The sequence below is a fragment of the Anas acuta genome, chromosome 16 (assembly GCF_963932015.1).
Source record: "Anas acuta chromosome 16, bAnaAcu1.1, whole genome shotgun sequence".
NCBI classification, from domain to species: domain Eukaryota; kingdom Metazoa; phylum Chordata; class Aves; order Anseriformes; family Anatidae; genus Anas; species Anas acuta.
The window spans coordinates 7,771,304-7,798,681 of NC_088994.1; the positions used below are offsets into that span (position 1 = coordinate 7,771,304).

At 39.7% G+C, this 27,378-nt stretch overlaps 1 protein-coding gene across 5 annotated transcripts; it reads left to right on the top strand.

Annotated features, from left to right (window-relative positions):
- Positions 1 to 1,038: 1,038 nt before the first annotated feature.
- RBL1 (RB transcriptional corepressor like 1) lies at positions 1,039 to 26,251 on the top strand. 5 transcript variants are annotated; one of them, XM_068700412.1, is made up of 22 exons: positions 1,040 to 1,262; positions 1,354 to 1,487; positions 2,094 to 2,294; positions 3,710 to 3,774; positions 3,866 to 3,994; positions 4,114 to 4,274; positions 5,042 to 5,091; positions 6,664 to 6,850; positions 8,252 to 8,418; positions 9,925 to 10,037; positions 10,584 to 10,687; positions 11,553 to 11,690; positions 15,011 to 15,175; positions 15,353 to 15,488; positions 17,013 to 17,279; positions 18,259 to 18,437; positions 19,936 to 20,112; positions 20,626 to 20,697; positions 20,887 to 20,971; positions 22,811 to 22,977; positions 23,417 to 23,581; positions 23,851 to 26,251. In XM_068700412.1, the coding sequence occupies exons 1-22, from the start codon at positions 1,113 to 1,115 to the stop codon at positions 24,019 to 24,021; spliced, it is 3,183 nt and encodes a 1,060-aa protein (XP_068556513.1). In that variant the 5' UTR covers positions 1,040 to 1,112; the 3' UTR covers positions 24,022 to 26,251. The 5 variants fall into 5 exon arrangements, 4 of the variants coding, with proteins under 4 accessions (XP_068556514.1, XP_068556516.1, XP_068556517.1 ...); XR_011101877.1 differs by lacking the exons at positions 23,417 to 23,581; positions 23,851 to 26,251 and adding an exon at positions 22,029 to 22,241 and having other exon boundaries at positions 1,039 to 1,262; positions 22,811 to 22,940; XM_068700413.1 differs by lacking the exons at positions 23,417 to 23,581; positions 23,851 to 26,251 and adding an exon at positions 21,931 to 21,988 and having other exon boundaries at positions 1,039 to 1,262; positions 22,811 to 22,971.
- Positions 26,252 to 27,378: the final 1,127 nt, after the last annotated feature.

Consider the following 27,378-nt stretch of genomic DNA (forward strand, 5'->3'; position numbering starts at 1 on the left):
TTTGGTTTTCCTTGCTCTCACAACAAATATTTTTGCAAAGACATTTAGGTGCTCAGACAAAAGCTAGTGCTCAAATGAAGTAACGTTTTGGATAACGCCCAAGCTGTGGTGGTGCTCGGTGGGGACAGGCTCCACTGCCACATGGCTCCTTCCAGCCCAGTGCTGTGGGAGGCAGTGGGAATGGCCCCGTGGCGATGTGAGCAAAGTGCCTGCATCATCTGCAGCTTCTGCCGCTGAGCAGGATGGACTGCTGCCCAACGGTCCTGACCCTAGGCCACTGGGCTTTGCAAGTGAGCATTTTAAGAAAAGCCAGCCTGTGTTTGCACAGTAGGACCATAGCTTGGGGCAGGTCAGAAGCTGCTCATGAGACCCACGATGAGGCCGGCATCACCGGGGCTGCTCAGGAGCTCACCCCTAAGCATCAAGTAGTTTGAGTCACCAAGAGGGGAGGCCTCCAGCATCGGGTTGGGGCCGTTCTGCCAGCACCGAGGCTCCATCCTGCATCCCCAGTGCATTTTACCCCCTGGCTACACCACCCTGTGCGTTCCTCCGTCCAGCACACAGCTTGGACTGGGCAGTGCACCCACAGCAGCTGCCTGCAGATGAGCCCTCAGACGGTGCTAAAAGCGCTCCCCGGGCCCATGTGGCTGTGAAACGGCGAGGCTGGGGCCCTGCAGGCTCAGCCCTGGGTTGGGAGCGTGACCCCCAGCACCCACCACAGGGTGACGAGCCCCCAGCGCTTGGCGTTTGGGTGCTGAAGCGCACAGCGGGCGCCCTGCCTGCACGATGCCTTCCTGCCTGGAGCTCGAAGCGCTTCACTCCCTGAACTGAGCACGGCTGAAGCTTGGACCCAAGCCGCTGCTCCAGCAGGTAACGGCGGGGCAGGGGCTGGGGCAGGGGCAGGGGCAGGGGCAGGGGCAGGGGCAGGGGCAGGGGCAGGGGCGGGATGCGGGGAGCTGCGGGCGCCTCCGAGCCCCAAGGCTCCCTCAGCAGCGCCGTGGCCCCGCTTCCCGTGGCGGCGGCGGCGGCGGCGGCGGCGGAAGGGGCCGTTCCCTTCCGGCGGGGCCGTTTTTGGCGCGCGGGGCTGAGCGCAGCACCGGGCCGGGCCCGCCATGTCCCTCACGGAGCCGCCGCCGCCGTCGGGGGCCGCCGAGCCGGGCGCCGCCATCGAGCGGCTCTGCCAGGAGCTCAACCTGGACGCGGCCAGCGCCGCCGAGGCTCTGCGCGACTTCACGGCGCTGCGCGGCACCTACAGCCTGGAGGTGGGGCGGGACGGGGGGAGACGGGGAGAGGGGGGGTCCCGGGGCCGCTTTCGCGTCCTGCCCCCCTCAGCGGCGCCGCTTGCCTTGGCAGGGGGAAGCGCTGCACTGGCTGGCCTGCGCGCTCTACGTGGCCTGCCGCAAGAGCGTCCTGCCCACCGTGGGGAGCGGCCTGATGGAGGGCAACTGCGTGTCGCTGACCAGGATCCTGCGCTCCGCCAAGCTCAGGTTGACCTCCCCGCCCCGCACGGCCCCCTCGGGGGGCGCTCCCGGTCTTCTTGTGGTGGTTAAATGAGGCGCGAACGGGGCGTCCCACAGACGGGGCATCCCACAAACGAGACGTCCCGGCGTTGTCTCGCCCATCCCGGCAGGGTTTGGGGTGCTGCGGGGGCCTCCCAGCCCCGCTTGGCTCCGCAGGCTGACCGAGGGTGCTGGGGCTCCAAGTTGTTTGCCGGGGGGGGGAAGCCGGCTTAATTACACCTGTAATTACAGCTTTTGTGTAGGTGGTTCCGATAGGTGTAGACTCGTGTCTGTGTGTTTGCTGCCTTTCCTCCCTTCCCTTGGCACCCAAAGCAGCGCCCGCTTTCCTCTGCACCCTTCAACGCAAACCAGCGTCCCCATGCCTGTGCCTTAGTGAGCCAAGGAGGGGAACCTGAGTGATAAAGAGGCGAAAAAGCTTGCAATATAGAGGCTGTCAAAATAAGTGTTAAACCTATGTGTTAAACCAAGTAGTCGTTAAGGAGTAAATGTGACGCGTTCTTGGCTTTATCAAAATTCAGAATAAAGAAAGCTAGGTGAAGCTGAAAATAAACGTATTTTCTTGTTTCTTTTAAGTTTAATTCAGTTTTTCAGCAAAATGAAGAAGTGGATGGACATGTCAAATCTACCACAGGAATTCCGTGAGCGAGTAGAGAGGCTGGAGAGAAACTTTGAAGTGTCAACTGTGATCTTCAAGAAGTTTGAGCCAATATTTTTGGATGTATTTCAAAACCCTTTTGAAGAAACTTCTAAGCCACAACGAAGCAGGAAGCAGAGGTATTTTTCATGTGACTTTTCAAGAGGTTTACAAATGTTAAGACCACTATTTATGCTTTTAAAGAATATGGTAAAGTACTAAAGCGATAGGGCTGCTTCGTGTCATGGCCTTGATTCTGAAATGTGCATAGAGGAAGATCCCTAGTCGTGGTGGAGCACAGCTCATATCAGCAGAGCTTTGCGTCTGGCTCTTGTTTACGCAGTTCTCTGTGAATTCAGGACCTGGCCCTTAGTGAGCACGGCTCTGCATGGTGGAAGAGGCAGAGTGAAGCATCAACTTGAGATACAGTCAGACCGTCACAGCGCTTAGCATGGGGATATTCTTTTGTGGCAATAGACTTGTAGTTGATACTGTGACCTAATCCCCCCGTGCAAATGTAGCTGTACCGAATGGGAAAGCATCAGCAGGCCTTCCACATCACTGTGATTTTAGCATGACTTTAACATGCTCAGTCAGATGAGCACAGAAACACAAATGAGCGTTAACACGTAAATGGGAGAAAATTACAGGCAATGTGCTCGTTCTTATGTCATTTTTATGACAAATGTAGTAATTGGTGGTGGTGTCTTCCAGATGCAGGGTACTTTTAATTAAAGGGACTTGTCCATGTTCTCTGCTGACCGTGTGGCTGACTCTGGCAGCTTTACAGTGAGGATGTAACCTTGATAATGAGGGAGCTGAGCTGGGCCTGTGCCAGTGATTTTTGCTGACTTGTGTGTCCTTGGGATGTGAGGGGGGATAACTTGTGGTAAAATGCTCTAGTGCAGCTCCTTACAAACAGAAAGGATGCTTTTGTGGGCATTGCTGCATCTGTATCAGGGGAAATTTCATCTGTATGCCCTGTTAATGTGCCTTCATCAGAACAGTGTTTGTTACTGTAACTTTAGCTTTCCATTAGCTTCCGCATTGGGTGTCTTAAATAATCTCTTCCCTGGTCTTCAAGCTCTGTGGCGTTGGATAGTCTCTACTCCAAACATTTTGCACTGTAAGAGCTGTAACACAAGTTGTAGCTGCATGTTTTGAAGGGGTGGTTGATGCTATAGTGAAATATTTAGGAAAATAATCACTGTAATTTGTATTGTCCTGGGCATCTCACTGCCTGCAGCTCCAGGAGAATTCTGTTACAGTCCTGACGCTATCAAAATGGTATGTCCAGGGTCACAGACCAACGGCAACTGTTAGCTCAAAAAGGGGCTGGAAGGTTAATGATGCTGTGCAGAAAGCCCTCTAGAGCTATACAGGAGACGATGAAAGCTGAAATATGCACATGTAGCTTACGGTGTGTCTGAGCGTGAAATTGTTAGGTGGTCGCTCCAGCTTGCTTTGAGCAAGGAAATGGAATGAAATTCTTACCTTGTAACAAGCTTCAGCTTCCTGACCCTGGAGACTGACTTCTTGTCCTCCTCATTGACAGGCGGGTGCCATGCAGTGTTAAAGATCTCTTCAACTTCTGCTGGACTCTCTTTGTGTACACTAAGGGTAGGCTGGCTATTTTAGCTGCATGTTTTGTGTGTATTTGGAGTTACGAACTTCTGTTATGTTGCTTGATGTGATATGCTGTCTCTTAAAGGTAATTTCCGTATGATTGGGGATGATTTAGTAAATTCCTATCATTTGCTTCTCTGCTGCTTGGACCTGGTCTTCGCAAATGCCCTTTTGTGTCCAAATAGAAGAGATTTGCTAAATCCATCGTTTAAAGGTATGGTGAGGACAGATTATTTAAAATCAAATATGCTTGGTTTTTAATTTCTTTTAAGTGAAGTTGAAGGTTGGTTGTCTTTTTTTTTTTTTTTTTTCCCCCCTCCCCTTCCTTCTCAGGCTTACCAGAGGACTTCCATGCAACAGAGATCAAAGTCTCTGAAGATCCTCCTTGCATTATTGCCACGCTGTGTGAGCTGCATGATGGGCTTTTAGTAGAAGCAAAAGGAATAAAGGAACACTACTTTAAACCATACATCTCAAAACTATTTGATAGGAAGGTACATCTTACTACTTTTAAGGATGTGTGATAGTGCTCTTATGAATGGTCCTGTCTTGAAACTGTTTAAAACCTGCAGGTGCTGATGAAAAGTGCAGTAACAGGCAAATGAACTTGGTCTGGTTCAGCTTTCCTTTGTGTGCATGTTAGCAGGAGCAGAATTTACTTTCATTTTGAATTACGTTCTGTACGGTCCTCTCTGTTTTGGCTTTTTACATCAGTGAAGAATCTTTGCTTTCTTGGCAGTGTGAAAACTGGGTCATGGATGATAGCCTTTTTTTTTCTGAAGAAAATCTTACCTTGTGAAACAATTTTGTGGAGTAACCATAATGATAGTCTGGATCCTAGCACTTGTCTTGGAATTAAGCAAGATGTTTTGGAATTAAGAGGTTGAGATTGCAGTTGGACAGACTGTTCTGTTTGGTTTTGATACTGGAAAACGTTTCCAAGTTCTGTGGAAATGTTTATGTAGTCATTCATCAGGTCCCTAACCTGCCAATGGAACAGATTTCCAATAGCAGTGCTGTTTCTGAGAAATGAGTTTTTCTAGAGCTTGGGTAGAACAGAGATTTGTCCTTGTCTGATTGTCTTGCTAATTGCATTGTAGTGCTTTGGTATACACAAAAGAATCCAATTATGCTCCTAAATCTCATTTCCACTTAGGTGGAAGCCATCATGCTCTCACATTGTTTTTATTATGTTTATTATGTTATTGATTTTATTATGTAAGATATTTCTGTGTTTTTTATTTTGTTTTGTTTTTCTTAGATCTTAAAAGGAGAATGTCTATTGGATCTTTGCAATTTTACAGAAAATAAGTAAGTTATAGCTTACATTCTTAATTGTGGGCTTTGGTTTCATTTTTAAAATATGTGTCTTTGAATACTAAGTCTCAGTTTTATCTGTGCCCTTGTTTTATCATAACTAGCTGCTCGTAATGACTTGACAACCATTGCTGTTACTTGCCTAAAATGCATTCTGGACCTGAGATGCATCAAATATCAGAGGGTCGGCTGTGGGTCTTCCTTACTGTCAGGTCACACAAGGGTGGTTAGGCACTGGGAGAGGCTGCCCAGGGAAGTGGACGAGTTGCCATCCCTGGAGATATTTAAGAAACATGTGGATGTGGCATTAAGGGACATAGTTTAGTGGTGAACTTGATAGTGTTAGGTTGATGGTTGGACTTGATCTTTAGGGTCTTTTACAGCCTTCTAGGATTCTGATTTTCTGTCAGCTGTTACCTTTGAGTAGTCGAATGCAAGTCAAAGCCTTGAGTCTGAAGTTCATGGATGTATTTCTATACGTAACCTGATGGTAAGTTGATGGTAATCAAATATTATACCTGAGTAGGGAAGTATTCAGACTTGTTTATCAGTCTCCAGTTGAGTGTATAAATCTGTAAAGGCAATTCTCTTTTCAATAGATTTTTTTTTCTTCCAAACCACAAAAAAAAATTCAGTGGAAGGCAAATACAGTTGTTTCAGAAACTTATTGAATTCACTCCTCAAAACTAATCTAAATAAAAAGATGAACAGCAGCTGCTTTGTTCTGGATCCTGTAAAGAGTTTTTTGCCTTTTCCAAAAATTACCTAATCATTTGTTTTTGCAAAGTGAGGTTTTAACTCTTTGATTTGCTTTCTAAGAATTACGAGCAATGACTCAGTTGTTTTAACAGTGTGGATGACACCCTCAATTTTAGATAGAAAACAGTATTTTTATGGTCCATATGAACTTCTCTTAGTGTTTCTACTTGAATAGGAGTACTAGTAATTTAATAACTACTGTTGTGTAGAATAATATAGTATTCCCCATTCTTTTGTAAACAACATCTGAGGAAACATGGAAGCCTGTTTCTTTGTCTAAACTATTTTACAGATGGGTTAGCTGGAAAAAGATAAAGTTCAGTATCACATGTCAGTGGTGATTGTAGGAATTAAATTTCCCTTCGAGTATGCCATTATGAAAATAGCTGAATACCAAGTGGCAGAAGCAGAGCTCAAACTTAGCTCGTTTAATGCAACCACTGTTTGCATGCTCTTCATATGCAAAGATTTAACTTTTGATCCATTGAATACTTCAAAACCACTTTATTTGCAACTGGGGTGGAAGCCAAGTTGTTTCTCCTCTACTTAGTGAGAACTAAGTGTCGGTGGAAACAGAGCAGGCCCTGCAGGGATCAGGGAGGTTTGCGGTGGGTGATGAGGCAGGCAAGGATGTGCACGAGCAGATTACTGATCGGAGTGAAGCTTCCTGTACAAGCAGTACCATGTCTGAAAGACTTAAATGCTTTGAGCTTGTGTGGTTTCAGTTTTGAATTTTAGCCCCACTGGCATATTTTTGGTTTCTTCAGCAGTTAAACTTTTGATGTAATGCTTTGGTTTCTCTTCCAGCAAAGCGCTGAATAAAGAATATGAAGAGTATGTTCTAACAGTGGGTGACTTTGATGAGAGAGTTTTCCTAGGAGCAGATGCTGAAGAAGAAATAGGCACTCCTCGGAAATTTCCTGCAGACATGCCTGTAGGGAAAACAGCAGCAAGAGCTCATGTGGAGTGTCATCTTCAGCAGCATTTTGAAAAGGTGGTTCATCTAACTTGTCATTTTCAGTTGGAGTACACCTGTCAAGTTTTTTCGTCATTATATGCAATCTGAATCCCTGAGATGACTTTGAAAAGCTGCATTTCAGCTGAAAAGCTGAACGTTTTACTGAGAGAAAGGAGTGACATTTGCAGGCTTCAGTGGACAGTTTTGCTAAGGAGAAATGGCAGTGTCTTCTTTCCTATGTAATTCAGTAAATACCTACTCCTTAAGCTGGATGGGAGCATTTCTATGTGTGAGTTAGTGTTTTTTATGTCCAAGAAAAATCTGTAAGTAGTTGAGACCTAACTATATGGACTTAGGGTTATTTCAGACTTAATTTATATCCAGTAAGAACACCATGAAATCTTTACATTGGGTTAATTTACTTGTTTTTCTGATGTTTCCTTTTGATAACAGGAAAAGATAACTTGTATACTATTCAATGAAAGATAATATTCAAGATATAAAACCCACCAAAGCCTCACTCTATGTAATTTTGTTACAAAAAGTAGCCTATAAGCAGAGGTAGTGTTTCATTATGTTTGAAAAATGTAAAATGTATTTAATGAAGTTGGTGTATGGGAAAATACTCAATCGATAACTTTTTGAACTTTAATAAGGAAAAAAGTGTGCCACACTGTGTGAAAGGAGCTCATGCTGTTTGATAACTACCATTTCACGGCAATTAAAATACTCATGCTTATTACGAGATGCTACTGCTGGTATAAGTGAATCATACAGTTTAAGTTTTTGTCCCAAATATAAATGTCTCGTATTCAAGCAAACTAAACATGGTGGATTGGAATGAGTTTATCAGTTTCAAACTCCAGTTTCTGTAGTATAAAAAAATGACCTTGTTGCTATTTATGTGTGCTGATTACAGGCCTAACTTTTCATCATTTTTTTTCCTTGTATCTTCAAAATGTGGTCTGTTCTGATCATTCAAAACCGAATACTTTATTTCATTACTTCTATTACAGGGGGCTCTAGGTGCACCAGAACGGTGTTTCACAAAGAATGTTTTCCTGTGACCCTCTCCCAGGCAGCTCTGCCACTTATTCCATGTCACCCAGTTAACCCAGGGGTTTTGAATGGAAGCATGTGCTTCCTCTTTCTTGCTCTGTATTTTCCAGTATTTAAGTAAGCAGATATACAGACTTTAAGATATAAAGTCCCATTTTTTCTAGATTTTATTAAAAAAAAAAAAAAAAACTTTATTATTTTTGTCTATCTGGAGATTTGTTGTAGTTGAACTACTTTTTAGTGAGTTCTGAGACCACAGACAGCCTTCAGGTAGTATGTTAGTAGCATCATTTTAATCTTTCAAGTGATTTTGCATGAGATCATGTTTTTGAAACATTGCTGTTGACTGATTTTATTGCTTATTTTTCCGTCTCACAGAAAAGGTCATTTGCACCTTCAACTCCTCTGACTGGAAGAAGATACCTACGAGAAAAGGAAGCTGTCATCACTCCTGTTGCTTCAGCCACACAAAGTGTGAGTCGGTTACAGAATATTGTGGCTGGACTGAAAAATGCACCAAGTGAACAACTGATCGCTATTTTTGAGTAAGTACATCCACTGTGATTGTTCTCATACAAGTGAAAATTCATCTTCTCGTGCTTGTGCCTATTTCCTTGCTCAAAATTGACTTTTTTGTTTGGTGCAGATTTTTTTTTTGTTTCTGCCTCTGTATTATTTCCAGTTAACAGGTCTTAACATAAGTAAAACATTCTGGTTTTTAAATGATCTGTTTTTCTCGAGAAGGAGAGCTAGACCCTCCTACCCCTGAGATATCGCCAACATCTCATTCATCTCTTTCAGCCACTGTATGATGCTGGGAAATCATACATTAAGTGACTACTTATTACAACCCCAGGCTTTCCTGATCACCATTTCTAGGACAGAGTCCCTGTTTTGTAAATCAGTTTAGACTTTTGGCTCATAGATGCATGTCTGCATGCTGACTGTAGTGAAATGCACTGGAAAATCTTGGTGTGTAAGCAGATGAGTGTAAACAGAATAATTCAGCAGTAAAAACTAGATCAATGTTGCTTCATAGATTGTAACAAGTAAAAATGTAATGTGAAAGAATTGTAAAGGTGTTGGGCATTTGTCTAATTCCATGCAAAGCATGGCCTTACTTTAGTGTTGTAAGGTCTCCGGATGTTTTTCAGTAATAGTGAGCATTTATAATTAACACTTAATATTTGATGCGCGCAAGTAATAGTTTATAGCAACCTTCATAACTAGGTGAAAATACTACTTTTAGTTCTCATCTTTGAAATTATATGTTTTGAAGGTCTTTCTAATACTTGTTCTTAAAAGTTTGCATTACAAATGCTTAGCAAGATGCATTTCTATTTTGCAGGTTCCTATTTTGTTGTTTTTTAAAGATTGCTTGATATTAAGTCAATCAGTATTATTACAATGTTAGCATATCTGTCTGTAACGAAACTGAGTTCATTGAAGCAATAACCTGTCTGTCAAAGGGAGTTTTAAATGTTAAAACTAGGAGAAACATTAATTGAGTAATCTTCAGATAAGAAACGTGTTGAATGCTTTGCTCACCTTGGATATGAGTTCAGCAAATGATAGGATATGTATTGTCTGATTGGGGGAAATGGGAAATAACTGTGCTTTTGACTATGTGGAATAATCTATGCTTTCAGGTATTTTTCTCTTTCAAGTAAAAATTCCATGGAAGTGTAACTTTTAATTAGAAGGCTTTGTTCAATGAAACCATAATTTATTTCAACGCTAGCTTTTCAGCATAACTCAGTGTCTTAATTTGACCTAAATGCAAGCCACTTTCCTCTAAGTACAGATTTGCTCCAAATACGGAAGTGTTCAGAAAGAGCTCTCAAATTTACGTAGGCTCTCTTAGGAAAGGAAAACAGGAAAGAATCTTTCTTTGTGTTTTATGTTTTCCTCTGTTGCTCGTGGTAATACACGTTATTGCCTGATGAGGAAAGCTCAGTAAAATTAGATTTAAAAAAAATTATTATTATTTTTTTATGCAAGCAGGATATATTCTTATACAAACAAGGCTTTCTCTTTGTGTTCTGCTTTAGGTCTTGTGCACGCAGTCCTATGGAAAGCATTACAAACAGAGTAAAAGAAATAGGTGAGACATTTTGTCGCAGCTACACTCAGTCAACAGATGAACAACCAGGATCTCATATAGGTATGAACTTGAAATGCACAGGATGTTTCAAAATATTAAATGAGGGCAAATAAAATGAATATGTATGCTATCATATGACTACTTAATACAGTGGAGCTATTTTAACAAACGCTTCCAAACAGAAAATCGTTGCTGTCAAGCAGAATACTATAAAGAATAAAATTTTATTAAAAATAAAAACAAGGTTACAGTTGAAAATGGGATAACCAAGACAGCACTGAATCTATAAATATCTTATCAAAAATTTTAAGTGTGCTTTCATCTTAAATCTAAAAGTTAAAGGAAATGAAATACAAATAGGAAAATCATCATTGCAATTGTTTGCAGAATGACTTCACTAGAAATATGAAAATACACAGTTGTTTAAAATGTTCCTAGATTTGTGTGCTGCTCTTGTGACTAGTGTGTTTCTAAGCATACTGTTTGGATTTGGAAAATCTATACACTTCGATATTTTGTTAGAGAAGGCCAAGTACAAGTCAATTTAGTCTGAGGCTGTTTGTGGAAACAGCATAGGGCTTCATCAGTTTTGATTTTAAATTTCAGACTTTGCTGTAAACAGATTAAAACTGGCAGAGATCTTGTATTATAAAATCTTGGAGACTATAATGGTACAAGAAACACGAAGACTACATGGGAAGGACATGACTGTAAGTAAAGAACTAGCAGAAGAGGAGAATTTGTAGGGGGATATGTTCAGACAGTTCCTGAACAGATCAGTCCGCTGACAATCTGTATACATTGTTGTTTTTAATGAAAGAGAAGTGTATGTAAGGTGCCTAAATATAGTTTTTACTACTATTGAAAATGGTATAAATCTGGCATTATTAATTATGTTAACCTGTGTTTATTTCCAGAATCATTAATTTTAGGGCAGATAATTTTTATTCTCTTCTTTTTATTCCATTAACAATATCAATATTTCATGTTAGACAGCAACATATTTGATCCGCTTTGTGACTCACAATACGGACACAATTCATTTGACTGTGGTACGAAAACAGTGATGCTTTTCAAAATGTTAATCTACTTCCAGTGTAAACTTCCATGTAAAAAGAGGAGATTGTGTGTGGAGGTAGAATAAAGCAATAACTCAATCTCAAATGGCACAGTACTGAAATAGTCTAAGGACTTGATGTGCTGCTGTGGATTTACTTTCCTGTAGTCATTTTCTGGCTTGACTGTGAAGAGCAAAGCTTGCATTATTTGTCTGCATTTTTAAATGTTTTTCAGAGTTCTTCTGTGAATTTTCTTATATGTGGCAAAGTCTTAAGTATCTTTTGAGATTTTTTTAATCCTAGATCTCCTGAGAAGCCCATATTTCCTGCTCTCCCCTAAGAAGGATTGTATGTTTTCAAAAAACAAATTTTTTAAAAAAAAATCCATGTAAGATGGATTTTCCTGAGATGACTCTAATTCTGCCTAGAAGGCTTTTTTTTTTTTTTTTTTTGTCTAAAAAAACGTGCCTCTGTTTCCCTAACCTCAGATCACTGACATTTTCTGTAATCTCTTCAGGCTCTCTTGGAACAAGATGTCTTTCACCGCTCCCTCATGGCATGCTGCTTGGAGATTGTGCTTTTTGCATATAGCTCACCTCGTACCTTTCCCTGGATAATTGAAGTACTTGACCTCAGGCCATTCTATTTCTATAAGGTAAATACATATTGTCTAAATCTGTGTTCAAAGTGGCATGTTACTGGATTGACAGTCTCAAGGGATGATGTTCTTCCTTCCTAGGTTGCCACACAGGAGAAAAACAGATGTTAATATGTCTCATGCCTGTTCTAAATTCTGTCTGTCTTTAATATTACCTGGAATGTGTAATGCTTGAGTTGAAGATGAAATTTAAAGCAATAAAACCATTTTGTAAATGGTACTTAATGGTAACATGCTGTTGATAAACTTTTGTTTTACATACGTACACATGCACACACACACACAACTTTTAGTAGACTAAAGCATTCAGACATATGTTTTAATAATGTTTGTATTTATTGACTGCAAGCTGTAGGACTGGTTGCATTCTAGTTCTGCTTATTACTGGTAAAATAACAAAAATATTCTTAGTTGCTTTTGAGTACCACTACTTACCACAGGCTTGTACAGCTAAAATTTCTTTTCCTCTCCTTTTACAGAATAGAGCATAAAATCTCTTTTCCTGACTGTTCTCTTAGTTTTGCTCTTTTTAAACTCATTTCCCCTTTGCTCCCAATGTAATTTCTATTCTTGAACTTGTTTTGATTCACAGAAAACTGACTCCACAATCAGTATGATTGTAAAGTAGGTATGTTTATTCAGCGCTGGGCAGCACAGGGGGTAGTCCCACCAAAGTCGTGTGCGCCTAATGCAGCAACTTGCCATGGTTATATGCAGTAAAGAGTTACATATGCATGAAGTTTCCCAACATGCCTATACATATGCATAACCTGTCCCCGCTTAGTATTAAAATTAGCTACAAGAAGTCACTTCCATAAATTCCTCTTGTCTGCGCTTGCTCAGTGCCTTGTGGCGGTGGGCGTTGAGGGTCGTGGGGATGAAGTAAGATGTCTTCATCAGGGTTGAACTTTTTGCCTCGTCTCTTTGCATGTGCTCTCTGAGGCCTTGGTCACAATCTGGGCCATAAGGTTGTTTTGATCTGGTTCTTGGGGTCAGAGGGGCTCCTGTTATCTCGAGGCCTTGTATGTTTAACATTCCTTATCTTGTCCCTTTCTAAGCAGTCCTGCTTATCTCTGACCCATTGGTTAAAGTCTGAACCATGAGGGGCTCCTGTTATCTGGAAGCCTAAGCGCAGCACAGGCACAGTACATCACAAATATAGCACCTATACATTCTTAATCAATTGCTTTCTAATTTCTAATCCCAATGATTCAGTTTGATCCTTTTATGCTTACTGTTTTTGAGATATCTAACGACTTACTGTTATAAATGAAGTCTCAACTCAATCTGAATTTAGTAATATTTATAAAAGGCAAGTAAACAGTGCTGGGTGCACGGGGAGTCTATGCTCTACCAACACGCACACACGAACATCAAACCTTCTAAATATACAGAACATTGCTCCTTCATACTAAAGCCGAGTACACCTATTACACCTATACATATATACAATCAGAAAAGGTAACAAACAATCCTTTAAGTTCCATGACTTAACAGTCTCCATTTTCCATTCCTTTTCTTGATTACGAACACCGGAGAATTCCAGGGCTAGTCATGGGAACAATATGTCTTGCTTTAAGTTGTCAAGCAACTCGGCCTTCAGGCCTTATGTATCCTGTTCTTCCTGGATTGAAGAAAAGCATAGCCATCTCCTTGTGAAGGCCAAGAGGCCTGGGTCCAAAGGCACGTCCAGGTCAGCAGGGGGCGAAACAGCAAAGGCCTGAGATGGCTGTAGCAGCAGAGGGGCCGATGGCATAGCAGTCGGATCAGTAAAGGAGCCCGCAGCTCCCTCACTGTCTGGCAAACCACACGTTTCTGACTGTGGTCCCACAGGGCTCTTTAAGGCCTCAGGGACTGCTCGCCAGGTGCCGAGCAATCCCACTGCAACCTTGTCATTTTTAGTTGCAGAGTCCCCCACCCTGACCTCAATTTGGTCCCATGTTTCAGGCTCATAAACTGTCCGATTGTTAAGAAGGAGAATGAGCTGTAAGGTTACCAGGACAGTCTTTGTTCCTAAGGACGTATGATTCCCCATAATGCGCAACTGCTTACCAGCGAGGGGCAGTTGTGTGCACGGGTCCGCTTCTCTCAGCTTGAGCTTCTTTCCAGCTCCAGTGCACCCATTTCCAGTGACTTTCTGCACGAGCTCCTCTGAGCGATTTGCCGAGTTTGGCCGAACCTATCTTCATGAGGCGATCAGTGTGCCTGTTCCCATCCTGGTCTCCGTTCTGCTAGCCTGTTCCTTTTCATTCCTTTTTTACTGATGACATAACTTCATTATATCATATTGCCTTTTTTTTTTTTTTTTTTTTTTTCTTGAGGTCAGGCTCCCCTCTTATACCCTTCTCCCCACAGCAGTCCTTTTCAAAAACAACTTTTCATTGTTCAAACAACTTTGCATAGAACAGCAACATCAAACACCCAGCAATTTCCATGCCTTAACGGCTAGAGAACAAGCAACCCAAGATGGCAAGGCGTCTCCTGAATCACCCTTCTTTGTTCCCTCTAAACTCTTTTATGTTCCTGATGGCCTCATCGTTAAGAGTCTGATGTTATCACCAACCATGGGGCTTGCCGACCCCCATGGCCACACTCCCACATGGATCATGGTATTCCAAGGGCCCTTTCCAGCTTTTGTCAACCCTGATTTGTACATGTTAAGGCCTTTTCTTAAATTACAGCCTTTTCTTAAATTAAACTTTAAAACAGTGCTTTTCAACCTCTTTGATTATGGGCTGCTTGTTTGAAGGGAGGGAAAGCTTAAATGCTGGGGTTCTTTCAGGTGCGCTACTATTTGTATCTGACCAGGTGAGCACTGCACATGCTTCATGTATGCTCGGTGGTGGTGAGAGGGGCCTGAAGGCACCTTGGGAGGGGTTGTTCTGCACTGAGTTGACACTCGCTGTCCATTTCCATCTTAAGGGTTCCCTAGTTATTTGTACTTAAAAAGTAAATAAAGGCATATGCATGGGCTTAACGTTTCTATTTCATGTAAATTTACCATGGGTGATGGATATTTTAAATTGTGTTGCTTGTATGGACACACAACACACATGCACAGTTGTACTGAAAATGGAAAAGAAGGGGAGACAAAGGCCTGTCGAGATGTGACATGAGATGAAATTTCTTATGGTGTCTCGGAGCTGGGCTGCGTAAGAGAATCAGAGAGGGCTGGGAAGATTCAAGGTGAGGAAGACACTGGAGTGCTCTATATTGAAGAGAGGTTTTGAACAGGATCCTGAAATGAATAGTGGTTTGATAGTGTTAAACATGAGTGATATGACTTTGCTTTTGTATGTGTGTCTTGTTACCATTAGGTTATTGAAGTACTGATTCGGTCTGAGGAAGGACTTTCCAGAGACATGGTGAAGCACCTTAACAGCATTGAGGAACAAATTCTTGAGAGTCTAGCCTGGACTCGGGACTCGGCACTCTGGAGTGCTCTCCAGGCTTCAGAAAACAGGGTCCCAACATGCGAAGAAGTATGTTAGCCTTTTATTAAAAAAAATCATGATGTTTTTCTTGCTGTTATACAGAACTCTGTTCAACACTTACATTATCTGCTGGGAAAAAAAATGAAAACAACAATCTTTTATTAATACATTGACATGAAGGGAAAGTTATGTGTTAATCTTACATTGGTATTTCTTATTTCTCAGGTAATATTTCCCAGTAATTTTGAAGCAAGCAATGGAGGAAGTGGGCTTGGGCATTTGCCTATGATGCCAGTATCTCCCATAGTTCATCCTCGAGTTAAAGAGGTTCGGACAGATCTTGGTGGAACTTTAAGACGGGGTATGTTTAAGGTTTCTGATATATTTTGAACATGCAGATTTGGATTGGGATTTTTTTTCATACTTTATAATTGAGCAGTCTTGAATCTGGATTAAGCATTCAGAATTGTGCAGTCTCAGTTCATCTAGAAAAAGTCTAGATGTGTCCAGTCAAACCACTAATGTGTTTTACCAGCAGTAGTCATTGGTAATAAGGCTTCACATCTGAACTGGCACAGAACTTGCCTTTGTTTTGATGCAAGATGGTTACCCTACTCTTGGGGTAGGATGTCATCTGGTAGCTTATTGTCCTTGGCTGGTCAGATTTTTCCCTGGTTGTGAGTTTTTTTGTTGTTGGGATTTTTTTGTTGGTGTGTGTGTGTGGTTGCTGCTGTTTTTATTGTCTCACTGAATTGGACTGGATTTTTGGTGACTCTTTTTAAAGTATAACCTCCTCTTTGCAGTTTCCAGCACTTTTGATAGCACTAACTACTATAGCATTCTCATTATTCTGATCCATCAGACCCCGCTCTCCCTGTCACTGCTTTTTTTTTTTTAACCCTTGACCAGTGGTGGTTGTCACTGGCACCTCTTGTTACTGCATTACAGAATGATTAGGGCTGCCTTTAGTCCTCTTCCTACAGAACTTTCTTTTGCAGGAGGGGAAGACGATAATTTGTCTGCAATACTCTTTTCCTCTGAAGAACTGCCTTACTCTTTGCAGATTTCCAGGTATCGCGTAGAACTGTTTCTTAAGGGTGAGGGTGAAGAAGCAGTGGCAGCACAGTTGTTGCTTTTTCACACTTCAGTAGTTAGGAATTGCTGCTTTCATTGTATCCCAAATGATAGTTCGTAAGTTCTTGCTTGTGCACTATGAACTGTGATGTTGTCTCCTTTTGAGTTTGTCTGGCAAATCACATTACAAAACTCAAAACTTTTTTTTTTTAATACTCAAGTGCATTAGGAAAGTGATGTATAAGCAGTTGTTGTAGATGTTATGGTGAGTTGTTCAATAGAAAGGAAAGCAACTTGGAGATGGTATCCTACAGAAGTGTAGGAGTGTGTGAGGCCTTGCCTTGTATGAGAACCTGGTACCAAGTGCTCTTCTTAACTTCAGATTGAAAATGGTTGGGATTGGAAATGTTTATGTGCTCCTGATACTGAGAAGACCATCCTGGCAGACTGGAAGTAACGTCTAGAATTGGTTTCACCTTGCCAGTTAGCCAGAAGGCTTCGGCTTGATAGAAAATGGTATGCCCACAAGTGGCACTGATAGCTTGGTCAATCTTTTCTTTCACGTTAATAACAGATTTAACAGATTATGAAAACCAAACTCTGTTACAGAGTAAAAGGAGAGAGTTAGAGGAGTATAGTCATTATTCATATTGCCTAAGAACAGTGAATGGTGAGATTACTTCTTAATCAGAAACAATTTCTTTCACTCTGGTTTTGTAGTTTGAGAGAATAGCCTTTTCTTCTCCTGTGGAGAAGAATCCCTATTCAGCAGCTGCTCTGAAGATGATCTTTTTTCTTCTTTGCATACTAGACTTGCAGCCATTGTCACCAATCTCTGTTCATGAGCGCTACAGTTCCCCTACAGCAGGAAGTGCTAAGAGAAGACTTTTTGGAGATGACAGTCCCAAAGAAATGCAGATGGAAAAGATTTTAACTGAGGGAACTAAATTGACAATTGCTCCAGCATCAAGCATTGCTACTGAAAATATATCAGTTTCTCCTGGGCAAACAGTACTGACCATGACAACAGCTACAGTACCAGGAAAAGCAGGACAGAAGGTTACTATCCCACTGCATGGTATGAATTCTTTCTGTTTTCTTTCCGTATGAGATGTTTTGCTTGCTCTTGTAGATCCATGTAGACTGACAATACATCTTGAACACGTATCACTTTTTCTGTTTTAAAAGAGCATAAATGACTTTATTAAAAACCAAAACAAACAATAGCAAAACTTAAATTTTTATACTAACATCTCATTCTGTGTTTTGATCGGATATCTGACAAGTGTCCTGAGGATTCCAACTTGCAAACACAGTTATGGAGTTCTTCCTTCTTCCAATTACACCTCATAACAGATTAAGTGTGACTTCGCTTCTCAACTCCAATACTGATTCATTTATTTTTTGTCTATTATAATCTAAAAATACTTTTTAGTCTATTATAATCTAAAAATACTCTGAAATTACTGGGTAAGGGCTACATATAAGTATCAGCAAAATAGTGTGGTTTTAAAGTTTTATTGAAGCTGGCTGATGCTTGCCTATACTTCTGATAAAGATACATGAGAAATTATTTTTGTAGCCTTTCTGGATTTAAAGTCTGTGTCTTAAGTATATTTAGATGGATTGAAAAATTCTCTACTTTTAATGCTTAAGGAGATTTTCAGCAAGAGAATTTGACTACAACTACTGCACAAACTAGTATGGACTGTATATAATATGCTGTTAGATTTGCAAAATAATAGCAAAAAAAAGAACTGGAATGCTCATCTTCCCCAAAAGAGTGGTACACTGATTACAGAGACTGCAATTCCTTGTCAACATTGTACTTTTAGATAGTTTTAGAAATGGCTATTCACAATCATCTTCTTCCTGTAAGCATTACCAGAAATGTATTTTTTAATAATTTCTGAAGACTCTGTCCTCTTAGCATCCAATATAGAAGGATGAAATGTCTTCAGTATGAAATATTTGTTTAGAATTTACAATCTAACTATGCAGCATGGTGGCAGCAAGCAGTTTATTTCTGGATCATCATAATTTTCTTTCATCTCCAGGTATTGCGCATGAAATGGGTGGGATCACATTGATACCCATTTCCATGAACTTAGGTCAGCCACCTAAAATGGAAGCTCAGGCTCCCTACCACCCCCAGGTGAGCCAAGCACAAGAAGGGCATCTGTCATCAGGAAGCAAACCAAAGAAAACTGGATCCTTGGCACTGTTTTACAGAAAGGTAAGTATCTTTGTTAGGAAGTTGTGTTTTACTTCTATTTGTGACCATGCTAAAAATCCTTGAGCAATTTACATCATATTACTTTTCAGTCTTCACGTACCTTTCCTTTGGCATGAACAATTCTCATGTAGCTGGGAGGAGAAGAGAAAAGACGTTGCAGAGAATTCAATTTCCCATATTGTTCCATCCCTCCCTCCGACACATTAGATGTTTCAATTTTTCGTTATTCTTCTCTTTCTTTAGTAGCTTCTGTAACTACCTAGGAAATATTGTCAGTTTTTAATTACCTCATTTGTTCTTATTGCCTCCCACATTTGCAAGGGTTAGATATACTAAAAATGAGATTACTCTCCTGTGTCATGCTCATTAAAAACTGAATTGTTTTGTATCCTGTACAATATTCTCTTGTTTGGAGTTTTCTGAGGTTTGCCCAGTAGTGCTGATCTTGCCGGCATGGAGCCTCAAAAAATCAGTGTCGAATAACATGCTATCTAAAAGTTTCTAGAACAAAATAAATTCTTGAAACAACGAGGAATAAAAGAGTAGGTTAAGAACTGGGTGCTTGAGAGAAACTTTTTTATTGGCTACAAGAGAAGTTGTTTTCAGAAGTTTTCACCTTTATGGTATCTATATGTACAGAAACTCATTCCCGGAAACACTTGAAAGCCACATCCTGTGTCTGAAGTGTTGGTTCTTTTATTTTAATAGTAAGTCTCTCTCTTTTTCTGAGAACTGATTAAGAATTGATTAACTAGCTGCTAGGCATGAACATGGACTGCTTTTTGGAAGCTTTAATCTCAGCAAGGAAATACTGTATTTGAAAAACTGTGGTAGGCAACATTCCTCTTAGGAAGAACAAAAGTCTTCTCTTAGAATTCTTTTGAAGACAAATTTGACCTTTTCATTATAGTGATCAACACATTCACAATAATAATAGATTTCCCCTGCTTCCATTTCTTGTTCCTGCTCAGTAGAACAAGTGAAAATGAAGATGAATTCTTCCTGCTGTTGAACATAAAGAATGCACCTAATTACTATCAATGAAGTAATGAAGATATCAATGAAGATTACTATCAACTTTTGAAATAAATGGAAGAATGTTAATGTTGCACTTGATAGTTATTTCAGATTTTGAAACAGGTTTTTGGTAATCAGAATGGGGAAAAAAAATCTGTCAGCTTAAAAATATAAGATTATACTTAGTTGTAATTAAAGTATGTCCCTTTTAGCTTGCCATAACTGTTCCATTATAGTAAGTGAGCAGTGTATTATAGAAGGCATAGTCATCATGTTTTTAATTAGATTTTCTATAAGCATCCAACGTTTGAAGAGTTGACAGTTTAATATTTGGAGACATTGACTTGGGCAAAGGGGGGAAGTTCTGTGAAAACAAAGTATTGAAGTATAAAACAGTTATACTTTAGTGAGAGCTTTCGTTTTTGCAGACTAGGTTAAGATCAGCAGGCTTGACTCTTAATTACATGTCTTTCTCTTCCAGGTTTATCATCTGGCAAGTGTGCGCTTGCGTGATCTGTGCTTGAAATTGGATGTCTCCAATGACTTGCGCAGGAAGATATGGACGTGTTTTGAATTCACATTGGTTCATTGTGCTGATCTAATGAAGGACAGACATTTGGACCAGCTCCTTCTCTGTGCCTTTTATATCATGGCAAAGGTAACATGCAGGTTTAGGAAACTTGAGTTTAGTTCAGTTGAAAACATAAAAAGGACTTTTTTTTTTTTTCATCCATCCAGTTACAAATGAGCATTTTTGACATATGAAGGACAGCTGAAATTATATGTATGCTGTTTTGTTCAGGATTTTCTCATTTTCTACTTAGAAAAGTTAAGAGGTCTAGTTTTTAAATTCACAAATGTCTTCTGGTGCAATAATGCTTCCCTTCTTTAATTTTCAGTATCACTGGAAGAAAAGTTTGAAAAGGAATAATTCTTAAGTATCTTATGCAAAAAAAAAAAAAAGGCTTTACTAGCCGGAAAAAAAAAAAAAAAAAGAATGCTTAAACATGAAAAATGTGTGTTTTTTCATATTCCCATCTTCAGAACTATCCTATCACCATATTAATTCTCATGAAAAGGCTATATAGAGGGAAGCTAATTGAGTAGACTGGACCTGAGCAGCCTGATTGTTCTGCTTGCACTTGGTCTTCAATAGCCTTTTCTTTTCCAGGTAACCAAAGAGGAAAGAACTTTTCAGGACATAATGAAAAGTTACAGAAATCAGCCGCAAGCAAACAGCCATGTGAGTAAATGATATAACCTTTCCTTCATATAAGTCTCAGAAAGACGTGGCTTTCAAATGTTTATGATGATAATGGAAAAATCGAATCAACTTCAAAATTAGATTCATTCTTATTCAGATAGATATAATCTAATCTGACTTCCATGTTTTCCTTGTTAAGAACGTTTTTTTTCCCTCTGTGTTCTATAGGTTTATAGGAGTGTTTTGTTGAGAAATTATTCTGATGATGTCCTTTTGGACAAAAATAAAAACCAAGATGTAGAGATGACAGAAGGTAGGTACAGCAAAGTAATTTGGTATTTTTAAAAATGTACTTGCATGTTTTTAAGGAACTGAACTGTCAAATAATGACAAGAGAAATAAGTTTTAGATTTTAAAATGCATTTAAAATAAATAAATGTATTGTTGAAAATACTGATAAATATACTTTATCAGCAGCCCTACTGTTTGTTAGATATAAAGAATATGCTTTCCAGTTGGAACAAATGTTTTATTTTGTTTTCTTAAATTTGATAGCTTGATACTGAAGCATTTCCTTACTGTATCAGTGTTACTACGGTTCATCGTGGACAGTAACACCATTTAACAAAGAAAGATGAACAGTATCTGAATATTATGACAATTTTTTTTCTAATATGCTATTGCCTATTCTGTAGGTTTAAATATGGACTACTTTTTTCCAGAAAATAGTGGCTGTCTTAGACCAAAATTTGCATATACAAGTAGATTTCTTTTAAATAGCTGATATTTTATTTGCTGTGGGTTAGAGAAGAAAGAGATAAAAATAGGATTCGAGAAGAAGTATGAAAATTGTTCCATGCCCATTGTTACTGACTTGTCAGTAAAAGGATAGATCACAAGTCCATGTATGAGCCCATGAGTAGAACGGATCTTCAGCCAAGACACACAAAGAAATTTAGAAGGCTGTTCCATATGGCAAAATCCCATGGTGAGTGGGATTCAACTGCTTGAATGAGTATTAGTGCCATTACTGCCACCTTACAGTGTCCTGCCTGGGTCCAGGAAAGTGCTGATCTGTAGGTTCAGCATCCTGTCTAACAGCTCCACAATTCTTGGATGTCGTAGGGCATCTATAGTGGTACTGCCATAGGGTGTTCTGTCAAACATGTTTACTTGGTTACAAAGTTGTTCAGTTCCTTTTCCTATTAGACTTTTTCATCAGTTGGAAACTAGTGTCTCTTTTTGCTATGTTAATTAACGTTATTTTGACAGCAGCTTACAGGAACACGTGCTTGTGCTCTGACACAAGACAGACGCTAAGGAATTATGGGTATCAACTGCAGGTTTTGATGTTTCTTTCCATGTTGCAGTGATTGCAAGAGGCTTTATTCTGTGTTCCCTTGTTTTGCTTGGTAGTAAACAGTGTGGAGGAATGAAGAAGAAGGTTGTGTTCAGTAGGGATCTGGCTTAAGCAGGCAAGAGTTAACAGCAATATACTTGCTGTGCAGCTGCAGCTTTTTCTACTGAACATCCATTTAGTTACATGCCTGAAAAGATGGTCTCCTGGCTTCCTCGTGGTAGATGTGAGTTGAGTACAAAGCTATTTTTTTGCCAGCTCATCACTAGAAAGCTTCACAGAAGCTAAAAACTGCAAGTTCTCAGGCTGCTTGAAATTTTGCTGCAAGTTTGCATAGCATTTGTGCTGAAGTGTTGGCAAGGTCAAGGTTCTGAGCATGTTAACATTGTTCTACATACTGGCTAACCTGATTATTGCTATATGAAGATTGTACAGCAGTCCAAAAAAGATGAGCAAAAAAATGGCTTTTTATGACTTTCACTCCTTTAAAACAAACAAAAAAAATGGAAAAAGGATAGATACTGCCACCCATTTTTGCTACAGAGTTTTCAAGTACAGAAGTGAAGATTTGCACTAGCCTTTTTAGTCATAATCCACTAGCCTGCTAGCAGTGATTCTTAACTCCTTCTAATGCTCATAACCACATAAAATGCACCCTTGGCTCAAGCATGATTCTTGAATTCATCTCATTAATTGGTCAGTTTATGAATGAGTTCTTATCAGTTGAATACAAGTTTAAAGAATGAAGTTTTCCGATACTGTATTCTGAAATCTGAAGCTTTCTCTTATTGTTAGACTCATCTGTGAAAACTGGTAGTTCCTCGGGAAGATCTGCAGCAGAGAAGTCCAGTGAGTCAGGAACAGAGGAGAGAGGAGATCTTATTACATTTTACAATGCGGTTTATGTAGGAAGAGTACAATCATTTGCACTGAAGTACGATATTACAAACCAGGATCATGTAGTAAGTAAACTATTTTGGAGTTTTGCTCTACTGAATAATCAGACACACTGTGGTTTTCCTGGCACTCTGTGTCAGTATTTTGCATAGTTATTCACCTAGCATGGTTACAGAAGTTGTGAAGTTATAGGTAATGCTATGAGGACTTGCTTTAACAGCCTTTCAAAAGGACAAACTGCAGACGCAGTTCAGTTTACAACCCCATTTTCAGCCTCTTTATGTAACAGTACTCATTGGCTAAAATACCTGTGGAGCATCTGTGTAACACATACGGGAAATAAACTTGTTCTGTGGTTTGGCAGACCTTTGCTCAGTTGTTTAACTGCTATGGGATAAAATGTTATAAAGGAAACCTGGAAGCGTGTTAGTCTTGTCTTTCTGTGAAGTTACACCTCTTCAGTAATTTTTGACTCGTATCCTATGGGGATTTGTCCTCTTTCAGATGGAAGCCCCTCCTTTGTCTCCATTCCCCAACATTAAGCAACAGCCCGTATCACCTCGACGGATCTCTCAACAGCACTCAGTTTATGTTTCGCCTCATAAGAATGGTGCTTGCTTGACACCTCGAACTGCACTACTATACAAATTTAATGGGAGCCCTTCCAAGGTAGAAAATAAAAGGGTTGAAAATGTTTGATTTGGGGGAGTGTTAATCTCATAATTAGAACATGCTCTAATAGAATGGGGATTCACCGAACCAGTTTCTCAGTTTGTGGTGAGGGATAGAGTTTTTTATGTAGAATCCCTCACTCATTCAGCAGAGAGGTTCAAAATAGAAACTTCTTGGTTCTCAGGTAATTGAGAACCAAATCAAGTTTCAGATGGAGTCATATTAACTTGTATCACATTGTTTTTAAATTTTTTTCTTGATCACAGAGTTTGAAGGATATCAACAATATGATAAAACAAGGTGAACACAGGAGTAAGAAACGAGCAATAACAATTGATAGTGATACTGAATCCCCTACGAAGCGACTCTGCCAGGAAAACGATGATGTTCTACTTAAACGTCTCCAGGATGTTGTCAGTGAAAGAGCAAATCATTAAAACTGCCAGTTTTCTGTGGGATCTAGAAACTATGGAGCTTAATACAACTGTTGTGCTATTTATTTCTTGCATTTCCAATGTGGTATATACAGACAACTGTGAAGTTTAACATTGAACTTTTACCTGACTTTTGCAAGATGCAAAAAGTAAGGGATAAGTAGTTAATGCCAGAGAATGAAAGTGATGATGATCTTTATTCCTAAAGAACCTGCTATGCTGGAAGGTACTCTCTTCAAGCTGATTTAGCAAATGAGTGATCTGTAGAAAGCCATGTTGGGTGTTCTTGAACCTAATACAGAGTAGTTGATTTCTGAGCGTAACTCAGCTTCTAGGAACAGGGGCGTTAGTTTTGGAATAAAAACAGTAAGGAAATGAGTGAAGTCGGTTAATTTTCTCAAGCTTTTGGTACTTGGGGAAGAAGCTTTTTAAGTGCCTTATTTTTAAAAGAATGTGGAATTTTATGCATTACAGTGAAATAACTGGTGTGGAGAACAGATTGATAATTCAGCCTCAGTAAGAGCTGAATAGTTTTGAACTGTAGATGTCATCTCCGATGAGAACTTCGCCAAATATGTATGTTGCTACCTGGATCAGAGAGCTTCTGCAATAACATAGGCAATAATCAAAAAGTAGAAGCAGCAGTGGCTTAAATTGGACACTGAAATCTGAAAAAGCACTGAGATAACTTCCTGAATAAGTCCGAACTAACTTTATCCCGAGCCAGTAAATGCTGCCATGGAAGCTACTCCTTTCAAATCAGAAGCTTGATTTGCAACCCTGCTGTAGAAGCTGTTCATATAAATTGTAGCTTAAATGTGAAGAAGTACAAGTTGGTTACAGGTGAAAAACAGCTGGGGCTCTGGCCAGCCTTACAGCTGTTGAAATGTGTAAATTCATTTAACAAATTGTATCTCTTCATTTTATTATTTCCTGAAGATTGTAGTCTCTTGTGTAGTATCTACACTGAATGTAAGCCCGTCAGATAAGGCATATTTGTATATATGTTTTTATAGCTATTAAAGGCTCGGTTTCATTGGAAATGTATAAATTCCAGGATCTATTTCTTTTAAGTAAGCTGTTAACACTGAAGTATTTGATAGGATCTATTTTCCCAAAACGGAAAAAGTCAATTTTTTTCATTACTGTAAACCAGTATTTTGATCTTATTTCATAATTGCATTTAGGGTTAGAGACATACAGAAATTTCTCAGCACTGCATTTTTCAACTTGTTTTGTGTATATTGTACTGGAGAAAAAAAATACATAGGACTTGTATGTAGAGCTCTGTTTACTTCATTGTTTGGTTTTAATATGTGCTGCAAGATCTGCTGTGCCACAGTTCCAGGGAAGAATACTAGTGTGATCTCAGTCTCAGCTAGTGAATCTGGTCAGCAATGATGAAGGGAAAATGTATTTAGAAGTGTACATGTGCAGGGACCCTACTCATCAAGGAATAGCAAGTTTACAAAGTGTAAATCATTTTTGAGTTGTTAAATACTTGATTTTTGACTTTCAGAAAAAGGCTTATTTCTGAAAGTTGAGACTATACAGAGCTGCAGTATGAGGACACACAGTCGACTAGGTTGAATGTAGATTCTTCTGTTCGGTTCCTTTAATTTTATTTGAATATTTGTCTTCAGATCTTGAGACACAGTGTAGAAGAAAAACAACCTATCTGTCTTTATCTGCTCATTGGTGCTCTTATGACTATATCCATTTAAATTATAATCCTGTCCCTAAAAGCCTCCTGCATTATTAGGGGGTAATAAGGAATCTTGATTTAGCCTTCCATGGAGTCTGCTTTATTTGCATGGACAATTGCAGTCTTTCTGGATGGTAGATGTAAGGCCTAACAGCGTAAGTCTTTCAGCAGTATTGTAAGATAAGAATGTACTTGATTTGGTTGTAATTTAACATCATGTGCATATCTCTCTTCCTCCTCATGTATATGCTCATCACACTGTTACAGTATTTTCTGAAACTGTAGAGAACTGATGGTGCTCAAATCCTTATTAGTTGTCATTAACCATAGTGTTTTTTCATTAGAAAAATTAATATACTGCAACTGCATACAGTTCAGATTTTTTCACCTGTTTAGGTGATGGTAGAAAAATATTATTGGACTTGTTAAACAGCTAAAACAATGGATTATATGAAATGCTTGTAACGGTTTAAAGTGCCTTCACATGTAAATATGTATTTTACAATAAACAAAAATATTTTAACCTGAGTTGCTCTGTTTCCTCTGGTAATTCATTACATGATGTTTTCTTTCTGCATTTCCTGTAATGTTCCTATAAGACCTTTATCATTTTTGTGCTTCTCTTTTTTTTTTAAACTTCCTTTTGCAGATAAAAATGCCAATGAGGGGAAGGCATCACAGGGGGTGTAAAATGAGAAGTAGGATTATAGCACCAGTCTTGAAAACTGCATGCTATCTAGTGAGACACTGTTTTTTCCCAGCCAAACAGATTCACACTAATTCTTTAACTGAAAAGATCGCCACCTTAACACTGCCTAAAGTGGGTTCAGAGCTTCATGTTTACTACAATAGAGTATTTCGGAAAGTCGGAGGAAGAAAGGTTAACATCACCAGGGAGGATGCAATAAATCTGCTAGCATTTTAGCTGTAAGAATTATATTAATATTAGGTTGCCACATCTCCTGCATACTAAGCTGTCGTGTTGAGAAAATACATCGTGTGATTAAGCACTGTGGGGAATAGAAACTGAAACACAGTTTAGTTTTGAGCTAGGAAATGCTCTTCTTGTGTTCCAGCTCTGTGATTCATGCAGGATGTTTTGGTTACTTGACATTTGAGGAACAAAGAGCTAGGAACACAGAAAGACAGAAAACAAGTGAGTTTGTAAGTGCTGTGATTGCAGAACAAGGAAGTTGAGCATGTTTAAATCTGTCTCCAGGACAAATAAATTAAGCCTATTGTAATCTAAATCACCTAAGTAGCAGTTCACGATAAAGAGAAGAACATGAAGATGTTGCTTTGACAAGTCATCTAAATACCAAATGCATTACATTTTTTTTGACCTCTTTGAGTGACCAAAAGAGTATCAGAAGGCAGATGAGTTGCAGAGATGGATTACACATGTGGTTCCCATCCATTCTGCCCTGCTGAACATGAGCTAGAGGCTTTGGTAGGGTTATGAGCGTGGGGCCGTGCGCTGTGCCTCGCCTTGAAGGTTAATACACAGGAGTAACCGGGAAGCTTTGGTTTTAGGGTGCCCAATTCACCCCGTACACCCCACAGCACTGCTCCACAAATCAGGTACTGATTGCAAATACCCTCTGCCTTTTGTTGTCATGACTCCCAGTAACAAAAACAGCTTTGCAAGAATTCAG

Bases quoted from the DNA above. Each gene is read 5' to 3' on its own strand.
- RBL1 (XM_068700412.1), top strand. From the start codon at position 1,113: ATGTCCCTCACGGAGCCGCCGCCGCCGTCGGGGGCCGCCGAGCCGGGC. The intron at 5,092-6,663 runs GTAAGTTATAGC...TTTCTCTTCCAG, and splicing joins TGCAATTTTACAGAAAATAA to CAAAGCGCTGAATAAAGAAT. The intron at 22,978-23,416 runs GTAAGTAAACTA...GTCCTCTTTCAG, and splicing joins TTACAAACCAGGATCATGTA to ATGGAAGCCCCTCCTTTGTC.